The 15,000-nt window shown below is 37.8% G+C and overlaps 1 protein-coding gene across 6 annotated transcripts in view; it reads left to right on the top strand.

Moving 5' to 3' along the window:
* LMO4 (LIM domain only 4) overlaps nucleotides 1-15,000 on the top strand; it is a 62,056-nt gene that overhangs the window by 12,021 nt on the left and 35,035 nt on the right. For 2 of the 6 annotated variants that reach the window (XM_004480919.5, XM_058303221.2), the window contains exon 5: nucleotides 3,732-4,503. The exons of the other annotated variants lie outside the window; for them this stretch is intronic. In XM_004480919.5, the coding sequence (XP_004480976.1) occupies nucleotides 3,732-3,740 (9 nt within the window). In that variant the 3' untranslated portion in view covers nucleotides 3,741-4,503. Of the gene's footprint in view, nucleotides 1-3,731; nucleotides 4,504-15,000 lie in introns of those variants that run through there. 6 annotated transcript variants of the gene reach the window in all.

Below are 15,000 nucleotides of genomic sequence, written 5' to 3'. Positions count from 1 at the left end.
TCCAGCACCCCTAGTACTGGATAGTTTTAGATCTATTTTAATCTCTTTAATAAGTCCTATAGCATGCAAGTGAGTGCATTTTGATAACTGCTGTGCCTAATTTGTAACAATTACTGTCAACCTTCAGTTAAGAGACTGTTCATTCCACACTGGCCCAGAAAAGAGTGAAATGTATGACTCGTGTGCATAATTTTATTCACATCATATTTCATACTGATTATGTATTGATGACATTGATTCATTTACTCTTTACAGCGCCACTTGCATGGATATTAAATCTTATTGACCACAGATGAATTTTAATTTCAGATTGGTGATAGATTTTTCCATCAGCTCTGATAGTATGTTTGACTTTTTCATCATTAACCCAGGCAATCATACAGCACTGAGTTATTGCATTGAAACAAAAAGTGCACACTTCACTTGGTAATTCTTTATGGATTTACAATAGGAACTTCATTAATGTCTGTTGTAAGAATCACAAAAAAACACAACATTTGTCTGCAAATAGGAACTTAGCAAGCTTCAAAAGTCTCGGAGAAAATAGTCGGCTTCTTTGTCTTCCGTAATGCATTTTCGTAACTGCTTGGGTAAGGGGAGTGGAGCTGACAAATACTTGAAAATTTTTAACCATTTAAAATTATACTGTCTTTATTTATGCTTACATTTATCATTTCCCCCTTATTATAGGATAATTTTTAAACATATTTTCCATTTCTTTATTAAGTAAATGTTGCATCAACGTAGTTGCATTTTAATTTACTATTATGAGAAGCTTCATAGAATACCACTAAGTATAAAAGTCTATTTATTGCTAACCACTTCACATTGATGAAGCTTTTCAAGTGTCTGAAGGAATACCAATACATATATTTACAGACTTTTAGGTTTGAATTTTGATAAGATAATGGAGGACCAGAGTTGAGAACAATGACTAGATAGCATAAAGACATGCATTTCAAAATAAGGGCAAAGCCATTTGTAGTTATACTTAGTAGCAAAACATTAAATGTGCTAGGAATGAAATGCCTGATTTCTTCCCCATCCCCTCCAATGTAAAAGCTTATTTTTTTCATTAGATATTTGTTGCTAGTTTTATACCTTTCCTTTTCCTGACTGAGACAAATATAAAATGTGATTGTTACAGCTCACTAACGTGTATGGTGAGAATTTGAGGGACGTAGAGACAGGACGGAAAATGGAACCAGACTGTGACGCACTTGAACACAGGCAGTGGTGATGCTAGCTGGGAACTGAGTGCGGAGAACACCTGAGAAATATGAGCAGGCTCTCAGTACCATCTCACTGAGCCCAAGATGACGTCAATTTAGAGGCGTTAGGGAGGAAACCTGGAGAAAAGTCTGGCTTATGTGTTTACAAGATTACATGTTTGGTGCCTTTCGTAAGTCTTCTGTGTTCAACACCCTTTTCAGGATGGGCAAGGTAGGGTGTACGTTTTGGAACCCAAAAAATATTTTAGGTCATGAATAAGAACCTACTAATATATATTTCATAACGGTGGAAGCCAAAAAGTGACAAGGGGCCTTTAAAAATTAATAGCTCTTGAAAGGCATCAGGAAATATAATGTGAGGATATGTTCTTGTCAGACTTTGGTGAGAAGCTGTGTTTTGGGGGTGATCTTAATTAAGAACATTTCCCTGTTGGCATAAATGTCTCACATTTTTGCCCTTGGTGCTCAGCTCACCATGAACACAGCCAATTCACAAGGTAGTTTTTGTAAATAAAGGTTCGGGGCAAGCCGAACTGGTCTGCAGAGATATTAATGAGAGGGCAAGGGGGAAGAGTTAATGAAAACATACTTCCTGGTAGAACATAAACTGCTTTTGGATCTGAAGAATGCTTTAAAATTATTTTTCCCAAACCCTTTGGCGTTTATTTTCTGGAGGAGATGAGATGGGGAGAAATGACAAATAGCTCCATTTTATTATTTTCTTCTCTCTTGTTTTCCATATCTTTGGCAGGGGAACTTGGACATTATTTGGCCATTGTCATCTTTTCACAGAACCAATTGCATTTTTAGCACATGATGCCTTAATAAATGTACCCATGCATCCTGGCTTAAAAGTAATGAGTTGATTATATGTATATCCCTTCTTTACAGGCAGCTAATTGTATAGAAAGTATAGGCTCCTGCCTTCTCGTCCTTTTAAACTTTTATTCTCCTGAAATTTGTTCCCAGGGTTTGAAGGATACAGTTTATCTAGTTGTTGGTCTGCATTATTGGCTTTTGTATATTCTGAGAAAAATAATTTTAAGCTTTTAAATCTCATAGTCTCTTGACTGAAATCACAGACCACTAGTGTTGAAGGATCTACAAAATTTTATTGCCTGTATAATTTAAAGGAAGTTTGGCTATCCTCAGGAGATTATTGCCTTCTCTTGAGTTATGTAAATACACACAGGAATGGTGGCTAGCTATTTTCAAGATTGTTGCCTGCTGTGGAATTGTTTCCCCCACTGAAAAGTGTGATGGTTTCATCTAGAATGATCCTTACTTTTCAGTAAAATAGTTAGATCACATTTCTCTAGTTGCAGGGAAATTTAACGAGTGTTGTAGTTTACATATCACTCCGCTCTTTCCCCTGTAGTTATATAATTGGTGTTGTGTGTGTCCATCGTAGAGGACATTTGATGCTCATTTATTAAATATGCTTGTTGGCTGCTGCTGCATCTTTGTTCTGGACAGACAAATTACCTTTTTCACACTGAGCTTCCACTCTGGGGAATTAAGCCTCCACCACTTTAATTAGCTTGGAAGTGGGGGGTTGCAGTTCCTAATAGACCTCAGGCTTTTAGTAAGTTAGGAAAGGGTGAAAAGCGAACTTCCTGGGAAGCTCAAAATGTCGTTTAAAAACCATAAAAATCTAATATATATTATTTCATTTTGGTAATTGCAAACAGATTGTATTTGAAGACTGGGTGGATTATCATTTCTAACTTCGACATTAAAGTTAGACTCCATTGAAGTTCTCTCTTGAATTGATCACAAGTCATTAATGCATTCCATATGTTTGATTTAGACAATATTTATGTAACATTAAGTGATGTAGAAGAGAGAAAATATTAAGTGAAAAATCATATCTGAGTATTGTTTTCATAGATATGTACCTATATGTTGAGAAAGACATGAGTAAATAGATGTCATGTGGGACTATCAGAATAATACTAACTGCCAATATTTGCGGAGTATTTATGATGTACCACCCACTGTTGAAAGCGCTCCATATCTTTTATCCAATCATACTAACAGCCACTTTAAAGATGAGGAGATTGAGGGACAGCCTGTTTCAGTAACTTTCCAAAGGTCACAGAGTTGAGCATATTAACCCAGAACTTCCTGGGAAGGGATTTGGCTGTGATTCTGCCCTTTAAGAGTTCAAGATACTGTTACTAGACCATTCCTTTCAGAAAGAAACTTACTTTCAACAGAGGTAAGCAGTTCATTGCAGATCTCAGCACCAGAAACTTTCTGAAAGTCCATTTATTGTCTCATTTTCTCTGCTAGTAAAACTGCAGAAAATGCTATGCTTTAGTTCTTCGCTGCCGGAGTAAGTAGCGTAGACAGCCTCTATCAAGTCACAGTTGGAAAGTAATCTAATAAAAGAAGATTAGTGAATGTAGAGAAGACAAAAGCAGTCATGTTTGAGTTTAATATCTCTCAAATTTAGCATTTTAGCTAAGATGCCCGTTTTTATTTTATTTCTTGCAGGTCTGCTAAAAGGTCAGAGTAATGCAGAATGCGTGCCTTCATCTCAGATTTTGTTCATCACAGGTGGATCCCATGTGTCTTCAGTAGCCAAGTCACCTTTGTAGCTAGCACCAGTGCCAGCTTCATGCCATTGCACCTTCTTTAGTCTTGATTGCCCTTCCCGCATTTATTGGTGTATTAAAATGACTGAATATGAACATTAAGGACTCCATGAACCTGGGCTAATGGGAGACTGTAGAGAAAATGAAAAAAGATCCACCGGAGGACATCTTTGGGGGGGAGGGAGCTTGGGGGGAGGGAAATGACTAATGAAGCTAATTAAAAGAAGCATTCAAATCTGCTTTCTACCCTCATTAACAATTAGCAGGGCACTGGCCAGAGTTTGTACCCTGTGTTTTACCTTAACAACATTCTATTTGCTCTTTGTATATTTAAGTGTTGTAAGGAAATGTGTTTCAATCAAAACTGAACATGAGATAAAGGAAAGAGATGTGGCTTTTGTGATATTCTATCACAAACACTTTTATTGTATCTCTGTAAAATACAATGTATGTATGCATGTAAGTGTTTTTGTCCTGATGTTGCTACTCCCATGGCAAAGGAAAAAGAAAATTGGAAAAAAAAAATCTGGCTCATAGCAGCTACTGTGTAGAAATTCCCCCCTACTTCTAATTTGCTGAATGAAGAAAACAAATCTTTTATTTGTGATATTTTCAGAGACATTTGCTCTAGTATGGTGTATTTAAATAATAAAAACTTAAAAGAAAAAATACTCAATGGAGTTTGGGCTTAAAAACTGCTTTTTCTCTTCTGTATTTTGGAAACTTTTAGTTCTATTTATTTTTTCTGATACACTTTATTTTTTTAAGTATTAGGGGTTGGGAGGGAAAGTTAATAGCATTTCTCAACCATACCTGTACATGTTTTGAAGTTCCATTGGCTGGTTGGGCCCCGGAGCTTGTTTAATGGTGCGCTTTGATGGGAGAAAAAGCCGTTTCCTCGTGAGCTTCTAGACTCGTGTGGTCTGCTGTATGATCTGTTTATTTTCTTTTGCTCTTGTAGTCCTCGATTGACTCTGCCTTTCCATATGTTTGGAGGATGATTCCTTTTCCTAGTGTTCTTGTAGCTCTTTAGTTGCTGGTTCTCGCAGCAGCTGGCCCGCAGTGTCTTGCAGAGGTGCCCTGTGGAAAGAATGTAGCACAAGGCCTCACCGGGTGGGAATGGCTGGCGCCAGAATGAAAAACTGCACACCAGGTCTGGGTGCTCGGACCACTTTGCCAGGCTCGTTCTCAGCGAGCAAAGTGTGCCTACACTTTCACATAGGCTGAGAAAACCCATGTGGGTTTATAATGTTACTTTAAATTTTCTTTAAAAAAGAAATGGCGCTTATTTCATTTTATCTTTTTCCAGGAAAATCCTTGCCATAGACTCCCTCTGAAAGTAGGAATAGGCTCCATAGAGGGATCTAGCACCGTGCATCCCAGCTAACAGCTTCCCTTTGACATCTTCTCTGTTTACTTCCTGCTTTCAGAGATTCCAGGAAAAATAAGTTCGTCAAACTGCAAGCCTTCGGTAAACCTGTAGGAGAATTTAAGGGCCAAGAGTTAAAGGGAATTGTTTTGGGTAGCTCTATAAAAAGGAAATACAAGGGGAAAAGAGATGAACAAAATCATATAAATAACATTTGTGTAAGAGATAGCCCAGGGAAATTTCTAGAAACTTAGTTCTATTTTCCCAATGTCTTTATTTAAGATACTTTCTAAAGAAACTTGGACTCATGTGAATGGTAAAGGGGAAACGTTAATAAGATTGCAAGCATCTCCTATATTTTTGGGGTAAGTACTCATGTCCCATATAGTGTAGAAATTCAAAGGAGATGATGGTTAATAACTTTAACATGCAGTGTGGCATTTAGTGATGTGGAGGGCTAAGGTCATTAAAGCCTTTAAATGAACTATTATATGGCTGGTTCTTCCAGCACTGCTGTGTATTTAATAACGAACGAGCTTCTAAAAGCATTTCTTAAGTTGCAGACCTATAAGATTACAAATGTCACTCATGTTAGTGTAATCCACATGCAAGCGATGAAGTCTTCCCTTTGATGTGCTAAATTGGAGAAGGACTAATGGAGCTATGAATATACAATAGAACATATTTAAGTAGTAGTCTCGCTTTAGGTAAAACACTTCCTTGAAACCAGAGGCATTTCAAACAATAAACCCTGGCTCTAATGGGGATGCTGTGTGTGGATAGAAAGCTACTAAAAACACTCAGGTTTATTCTGATGTGAGCTGGGATTGTGTGCAGTTCCTCCCCCAGCCCCACATTCCTTAGGAAAAAAAAATACACGAGCTTATTCATTGCATTTGTGATGTTATTAGTGAGTGAAAGGTACGCCGTTCTTTTGAAAGGACTTACTTAATATTAACTGCGTGAGAGAACAACATGGCCCTCAGTCCCTACAGCAAGTGCAATTAAAAATAAAAGCTAATGTTACTGAGCCCTGCTGAACTCCCGCTAAAAAAATTATGTTTATGATACATACAAATGTCTCAATCATGCAAATTGTCACTCTTGCTAATGAAACAATTTTGAAAAAGATTGTCCTCTAAAAGGGTTTAATGTTTTTACCTATCGGACTCTCTAGTTAGATTTACACATCCTGCAAGGCAGGGGAGCTGGAAATCTTTCCAAACCAAATCGTTTGCCACAAGAAACTGTTTCCAGCTCTTCAGGGCTTATTAGGAAATAGTTTAACATTGACTGTAGTGTCTGATAAAATACAAAATGAGAGAACTGTCACACCAAAATGAAGCCTGTGAAAGTGTCATCCGCTTGATATTAGTTATATTTCAATTCTTTTGCCCTTATTAACACTGATACTTGAAATAACTACTTAGAAAATGAAACTCTTAAATGGCTTTAAATGTCAATATAGTAAGAGTCTAATGTGTACTACTCTTTATATAAAATATTTCTTAGGGTCAATAAATGATATAACAAGAACTCTTACCAAGTCTAGCAAAGAGTTTCGACATAGCCTACATAATTGTTATTTACATTTAGAAGAGTCCTTTCTGTTTCTCAAAATTGTGGCCTGGGTATTGGCACACCTGAACTGACTCAACTGAAGGGCCATTGGAAACACAGACCATTTGCAAGTTGATGTTACTTGTCGCTTTGTTACTAAGACTTGCCTATTGTCAATCCAGCCAAATCACAGAAATGCTTATTGCAGTTAAATAGCAATTTGTTTCCATGAAACCGCAATTAAAGTATTACTGAGCAGCCATTTTAGATTGGCAATGCTCTGAACGCATGTTAAACAGCCAGCAACTCACCCTTGCAGAGTCAGATCTGACTAGCAGCGAGGGGCAGCATGTTGGCCCGTGTTGGGCTTGGGGTTAAAGGGCCAGTGGAACCTCAGCATAGCCTCTGATCCCACTGTGAACACGCTGAGAGCAGTGACAAGTTAGGGCTGGTTTTTGGAAGGTGAATTTGCAACTTACCTCGAGTAAATACTGTTTTCAGTTGTACAAGAAGTACTTTATGCTAGTAGATCTGTGCTCCTAGAGAGAATGTTTTCAAGTTCAGATTGATTCTGCTGAGAATGGACTACAACTCCGAGGCCTCAAGCCAATAATGTACTACAGGTCCTGACATGTTACAGCTGTGTAAACAGGGCTATTCTCTCTCCTAAATCACAACTAATAAAGCATAGGACAAAAATCAATTGATTCTGTTATAAGTTCTTTGAATGATGCTGGAAAGTTGTTTAATGACTCTCTGTTAGGAAGACTCTCTGAGTTTGGCCAGAAAAATACCTATTTTAACTCTCTCTCCCCTCAGAAACGGGGCAGGACCTCCTTTTCTGGATATTTGCATCTGCACCATCTGCTGGGGAAAGGATCTGAACTGAATTCTTCCTGTGGATCTAAAGTTCAGGATTTTTTGAGTGAGAAAGGTGAAGTGCAAAGGCTTTACTGAAAATGTGAAACGTTGATATAAGATCCTGAGAGAGGAAAGGATTTCAGAGGTGGTGTTTTAAAATGCAATTAGCACTGAATTCTAACCAGCTTGGAAACAATCATTAGTTCACAAGAACAGGAGGCTTCTCACTTTTCTTTCAGCCTAGAAAGTTCCCTTTACCTTGAATCAAAAGGTTTACATCTTCAACTTTTTCAAGAACAATTTTCATGTGTGCTGCATCTGTTTTTAGGCTGTTTTCAGTGTTGTTTGAGCTATATATCTTTTTAAAGAGGTGAACATTACAGAGTTTTTTCCTAAAGTAATTTTTCATTTTCTGTGAATTGAAAGTTTTCAACGAACTATAAAGAAGAAATCTGAGGACTAACTGAATTTTCAAATAAAGACTAATTGTTAAAACTGGAAAGGAAATTGATTGCTTGGGCTGCAATGGTCTGACTTTACCTTTACTTAAATAGTTTGGTAGGGATGGGTGTGTCTTAAATTTTGCATATTTCTCTAGGACATCCGATTTGATTTCTGTCATCAATTGTACTCAAGCTTACCATAAACCTTATATTTTTTGCTGTAATGTTTAATATAGTGTTTTTCTTGGGGTTGCATAGTGCTTTGTAATGTATTTATACTTTAACATTTGCAATTTACAAGTCCTTACATGTTATCACATTCAGGCCTCACCATAATCCTGTTGATTATTATTACCTCAGTTTTATAGCTGTGGTAACTAAAGTTTGGGGAGGTAACTTATTCAGCGGGGCCAGGAAGTGAGGTAAATGGGCACTGACTTTGGATGCAACATTTAGGGAGGCACTGAAAACTTCAGTGATCAAGATAAATAATGTTTTAATGCAGTAATGCAGTTTTCATGCAATAATTTTAAAGTATTAAAATTATTGCAAAAAAAAAATCCACAATGAACAAATCAAAATTTTAATTAAAGGCAGGATCATTATTACTGTTCTTTCCTTTTGCCTCAGGCTCCAGTGTGACTTGGCACTGTTGCTAAAGCCCAAACTACTGGAACTGCTATTAGAACCTGAGCCTTTTGGGCCTTTTGGTAGAATTACCTTGTAAGTTGCTAGACTCTAACAGTGGTGTACTTTATCCTAAACTACAACTAACTTCCTTTCCTTTAAAAGATGAAAGCGTTGCGTTTTATCTTTATCCAGCTTTGTATGTCCACTAATTTAGAATGCTAGCATATTTTAGTCTTGATCTAAATTTCTTTTTGGGTTTTGAGAAATCTCAACTACTTCATAATGAATAATTAAGTACAATTGATAACAACTCTGCCCACAAGTTGTTGCCGAAGAAAAAGAGCGAGACTTTCATGATTCTTTTATCCAGAAATCAAAATCCATAAATAAATCCCATACTGCATAGTAAATCGTCATTTTAAAATGTTTGGAAGAGCAGTGGCTTGAGTCTGCAGATAATATTTGTGACAAAAAAAGGCCAATGGATTAGATTATATAAAAAGTATTATTACAGATAAGAGTAATACACACACCCAGCAATTTTTATAGAAAAATTTTACATGCTCTAGCCTGATGTGAAAGCAGACATACCACAAAAGAACTGATATTCCTATTTGTTCATTTAAGATGGGAGAACCCTGACGTATTCAAATGCAAGAGATCATACTTTAATTACATCCAAACATGACTCTGAGCTGATTTTTAAAATTTTGTTGATTGTACTTCCTATTTTCCCATTAATTGCTAGAGTCCAAAAAGATATCAAAATTTGTAAATAATTTATGATAACACATCATTAAATTCAAGTTGCCTTTATCACAATGAAAAAAATAAGAAAAAATTTCTACTAAATTTAATAAACTGTTCTGTGGTATTAAAAGAGACTTTTTTGGAGGGAAGGTTTAGATTCTTGACTGCAGTGGTTTTTGTTTTGTTTTGTTTTTGGAGGCATCAAGGATTGAACCCAGGACCTTGTACACGGGAAGCAGGTGCTCAACCACTGAACCACATCTGCTCCCCATTGAGAGTTGGTTTCCTTGCTTGTTTGCTTGTTTTGGGGAAGTACCAGAGATTGAACCCAGGACTTTGTATATGGAAGGCAGGCACTCAACTGCTTGAACTACAACTGTTCCCCTGCAATGGGTTTTGATGCGAAAGTAGGTATGGGTTTGATTCTAAAGTACCAGCTCTGAAAGCCCATAATTTGTTATTTCATGGAGTGTCACTTAGCCCAATGGTCCTTTGTAGGTTATCTTTTAAACTTTTATTCTGCTATGTGCAGATTCAGGCTAAAGTTAGTCAATATATGTTTTTATCCAGTCCAAAGACTAAATTACCTTTCTTGTTGGGTCTGATGGATATCCGTTATGTTTCTTAGATTTTAAGGCCATGGAAAATATGCATAGAGCAATGGACCTATAGATTCAAAACTGCAGAATATCAATAGCAAAGCGCAGGATTCCATGTGTTTGTTGTGTCTTGAAATACTCTGAAGGTAGGTACCTAGCTTTTGCACCATGCTGTGAAGCTGCAGGCCCGTAGGCTCTGCCCCACGATTATGCTCCTGGTAGACTGAGGGCCATGGTACCTTCCAGTTTTTCCGCAAATGTCATTGACACCCAGAGCTGCATAACTGGTTGTAATAGTCAGCCAACGGGGTGCTGATGCAAAATACCAGGAATCTGTTGGCTTTTATAAAGGATATTTATTTGGGGCAGAAGCTTACAGTTACCAGGCCAAACTTTCTTCACCAAAGGCTGTTGCCATGTGTTGGAGCAAGGTGGCTGCTGACATTCTGCCTTCCTCTTCCTCTTAAGGTTCTATGATCCCAGCTTCTTCCAGTATCAGCTGTAGGCTGGGATAAATCTCGTCTCTCTTCCGGGGCTTTTTTCTCCCTGGACTCAGCTGCTCTGCTCTCTCCACAAGGTCAGCTGTAGACTATCAGGCAAACGGCTCATCTCTCTTCCTGGGGCCTCTGCAGTGCCTGATGGAGCCTTCTCTCTTTCCTCATTTATCTCCTCTGTGTGCTTACTTCCTGGGCTCCAGGATCAACACTCCCACTCCTCCTCTGTCGTGTAGTTTTCTCTGTCAGTCCTCACCTCCTTGGTGCATATCCTACTGATGTGGCCCAATCAAAGCCTTAATCATAATTTAATCAAATAAAAAGCGAAGCCTCTGAATCCAATCCAATCTAATATGCCCTGGGGAACAGACCAGTTCATAATAGTAATCCAATACATATTTTTGGGAATTCATAAATAATACCAAAATGCTGCACTGGAACAGGCAGTGATAACCCCTGAATAATGTTTGTGGGTCTTTCATTTTTTTTTAGTACTAGCGATTCAACTCTGGACCTCATACATGGGAAGCAGGTGCTCAACCGCTGAGCTAACACCTGCTCCCCTTTGTTGGCCTTTCTGTTTTATTTATTTTCTTTTGCAGGTGGGGCGGGAGAGGTGAGGATTCATAATAGATGTAGGGAATTTACAAAAGATACAACATTTTCTCTTAAATTTCTAGGCTATGGAAAAATTTCTATCATGAAAAAAGGGGGTAGGAACAATTGCCCAAATAAATCATGCTTCTAGGGGCCACAAAGGGGCCACCCATCGGAAGGAAGGCTGTATAGCATCCCCAAATATCGCCGCCACACACCCTGTTGCAATGGTTTTCGCTGTTTTATTTCATTACTTTCAACAGGCTTCTCTCTGTCCTGCTCTTAACAGGGGTGCTGTTCCTGGGTATGGTAAAACTCAAGATACACGTTTGCATACTTAAAGCTTGTGCAGGGACGCAGCATCAGGAGGTTTCAAACACTAGCAGTGTTGGCAGTTTTTTGAAGCTGATGGATACAGCATTTGGTGACACTTCACAGGCGCATTAGGGAGAGCTGCAGGGAAATGAAAACCGCAATGGACAAAAGCACACACCAATGTTCTTAGTGAAGGTTGGGGCATAACCGTGGAGAAGAAGATTGCCACTGGTTTATTAACGCTACAGCGCCTGGAAATCCAATCCTTCTCTACTTGGAGACTGGAGTGGAGGCAGTGGGGCCCTGGAGAGGTGGATGGGTAGGTGTGTGCTCTTCTGATCTGTTACTGGGTAAATCAGGCAGGTAAACGGGCTTGGTTTGTTCAAAAGACAGGCAATCCTAAAAGGATTTCTGACAATGAATCTCTTAGCTAGGACTTCCTTCACGGGGTTAGGTATAATGTACAAAATTTCATCAGCCACCCCGTGCTGTATTTGACGGCCTTTTACCCTTTTTGAGTAGTAAAACACGTTTTAAAATTAGAAAGAAAGAAATAAAAAAATTCTGGGGCCAGATAAAGGTGCAGCTTAATATTTTTCTCCCCAAGTGCTGTTTTATTTTTTCTAGCTTGGAATTTGATTTCCAGCAGGCCCACTGAAGGATTCTGCCTCTGGAATTCCCTTGTTTTGCATGCAGATGGCATGTTAATGAACTCATTACCGTGCATTTTATCCAGCTCTGGACAGATTTGTGACATTATTTTTCAAAACAAAATGGGGTTAGGCAGTTGGTTGGTTGGGTCTGATAAGAGTAGATGACTAAGTTAGAAAAAATAATTCTCAAAACACTACCAACTTGCTTAGGGTGACTGCTAGAAGTTTTATATGACTAAGCCCTCCCTTCCCTCCCTCTGAAAAGGATACTTTGATTTCCTGGAATTCCTAGACTTACAGAAACGGGTTCCTTCCAGAAGGTGTGTGTGGTCTAGGAGGTCCTTTCTGTAATTAAGTAATTCTGGGCTTTCTTTTTGATTCCTTGGGTGTCAATGAGCATCGGGGGTATCTATATAAGCTCTTTTTGCTTATGTTTCTGCATGGTATTTCCAACCAAGGGAGAGTCACTCCTCACTGGGCTCTATAAGGGAATGTCATGAAATTAATGATGGGACATTTACCTTGTATTCTGTGCTTTGTGCTTTTTAGGACGAAGATCCGGACCCTTACCCCTGTTTATTATAAAGCACGTTCTAAAGGACATTTTGCACATTACAGTGAAATAAGCACCAAACTGGGAGTCAGGAAACATTTGGAATTTAATTCTAGTCCTGAAGGAAAAATGAAATGGAAGTTCTGATTAAATTTCTCTTTCTAATCAAATATTAGCCATGGGCTAATCATTAATCTCATTACCTTAGTTTGCCCATCTGTTAAATAGGAATTTACTACTAACAGCTGTATTTGCCATTACATTTGATGTATTCATTAGAAGACAAAAGGACTTTCTGTTTTGAGGATGGCACTCTTTTGGACTGTAAATATGGAAAAACTGGAAAATACAGTAACTTCTTTGACTTAAAGGTTAATGATAAGGTTTTCAGTTCACTATAAAAATTATCATGACCAACTCTTACCTATTGTCTCTTATGGAAGGGAGAGATGATGTAGATTAATTCATAACAATGGATAACTTGTTTTTGGCTTAGAATGTATCATCTAATTGTTTGAAGCAACATACTTATGCTTTTGTTAGGCAAATGTTATGTGAAATTTTCATTTCCATAAACTCAGGCCAAATGGTAATAGAAGTTAGCCCAGGAAAGGAATTAACATTTATTGGACAAATAGATGAGCCAGACATTTTTTTTTTCCATATGTTTTCTTTTATTATCCCAAGCATAAACCTAGAGGAAGATATTCATACTCTTAAATTTGCAATTGAGGAAGCAGGGACTGAGGTAAATCCTTACTCAAAGTCTCACAGCTAGAGTTATTTGAACTCAGGTGAATCTGACCCCAGAGCCTATCAAAAGTTTCCCATGGCCTTCTGTAGGGGAAAGCATACTAGGATTAACACTTTACATAGCTAATCTTCTGATTGGTTAACCTACCATCAGATAATAGAGTTGACACTATATATATGAAACCATAGCAAACTTGTGAATATTAAAGATGTTTTATTGCATTTGGAAAGGAGACATTGATCCAGATATCATTGTTTACTTATGAAAATAGTTGTAGGGCCCCCTTGACTATACCCATTCCTTCAAAAGGATAGTACTGTTTTGCCTTTAATGGCAATTCAGGGAATTGTCATTTGCTGTTTGTCTAATAATTCAATTAGAGCCAATTATTGAGTTAAGCACTTTGTATACAACAACTTGTTTAATTCCTGTAAGAAACCTATAAAGTAGGTATAATGAATCTGTTTTGCACATGTGGAAACCAAGACTTAGAAAGGTTAGGTAGTATTGCTACACATTCTGTACAAGGTACAGCTGTATTTGAACCCAGGTCTGTTTGAAATGTACCTCATTTAACTTTTGTAACATGGTGTCATTATTGCCATTTTATGGATGAGGAGATGGCGGTTCTGAGAGTTAAGTGATATGTCCATCTTGTGTGTCTAGATCTGCCTGGCTGTAAAGCTCATGTGTGACCCAGAACTGTTTTATGTCTGCAAAGCAACTCAACTCTAATGAAATTCTGTTGCTCATATATGGAATGAACTGGGGGGAAAATGTCTAAAACTTGGACAGTTTGTATCTTCAGTCTTTGAGGTCTTTAGACGTACTTTTTTTTAAAGTTTATTTTTATCACCGTCTAGAGATTTATCAAATCTCATTAGCTACTGTTAAAATAATGTGAGCAGAACTCTGGGGTGGTTAGTATATATATTTCTTTACCTTTTCTAAAAATGGCCTCCATTTGGAGTCACTCTCATTTATCAAAGGAGACTCACTATATCTGTAGCATTTATTTTTTCCATTTTCTATGAGACAAACCTTTGACTGAAATGTATTTTAATTCCATTTGACCCACTTTAATTCATGTTGCGTTGGACAAGTATAAGTCTCTTCTGATTTTGCTTATGGGCTTTGCAGGGAGGTGAGCTGAAGATCACAGACATTTACAAACTGGGTCCTCAAGGCTTACTCCAACTCAGGAGGCAGATTTTAGGATAGAAACCTAGATTCTGGTGTAGTGGGCTTTAACATATGAGTTCAATGTGGGTTCAACAGTTATATAATTTGTTAGATTTTTCTCTGGGTCTATTGTTTCCTCCTCGGTGAAGCTTTCCCACGTACATTGATGATCTCTATTGGATTGAAATGGTCTGTTTTCCAGACTGGTTGCTTCTGGACAGCAATCTCATTTATTTCTCTATCCCTGCTATCTAGAAGAGTACCTGGCATCAGTAAGTCTTTGTTGAATTACTAAATAAACAAGGGAATGAAGGAATGAATAAAAAAATGTATTACCTGCAGGATTCTGGGTTGATTTAATTCTGAGCTATTGGTATCTCTTTCTAGACAGTGCCTAGAAAGATATGA

Source organism: Dasypus novemcinctus, chromosome 9, assembly GCF_030445035.2.
Source record: "Dasypus novemcinctus isolate mDasNov1 chromosome 9, mDasNov1.1.hap2, whole genome shotgun sequence".
In the NCBI taxonomy this organism is placed as follows: Eukaryota; Metazoa; Chordata; class Mammalia; order Cingulata; family Dasypodidae; genus Dasypus; species Dasypus novemcinctus.
Note: the sequence above shows the minus strand (reverse complement) of the source record. Positions and strands in the feature narration are given on the sequence as shown.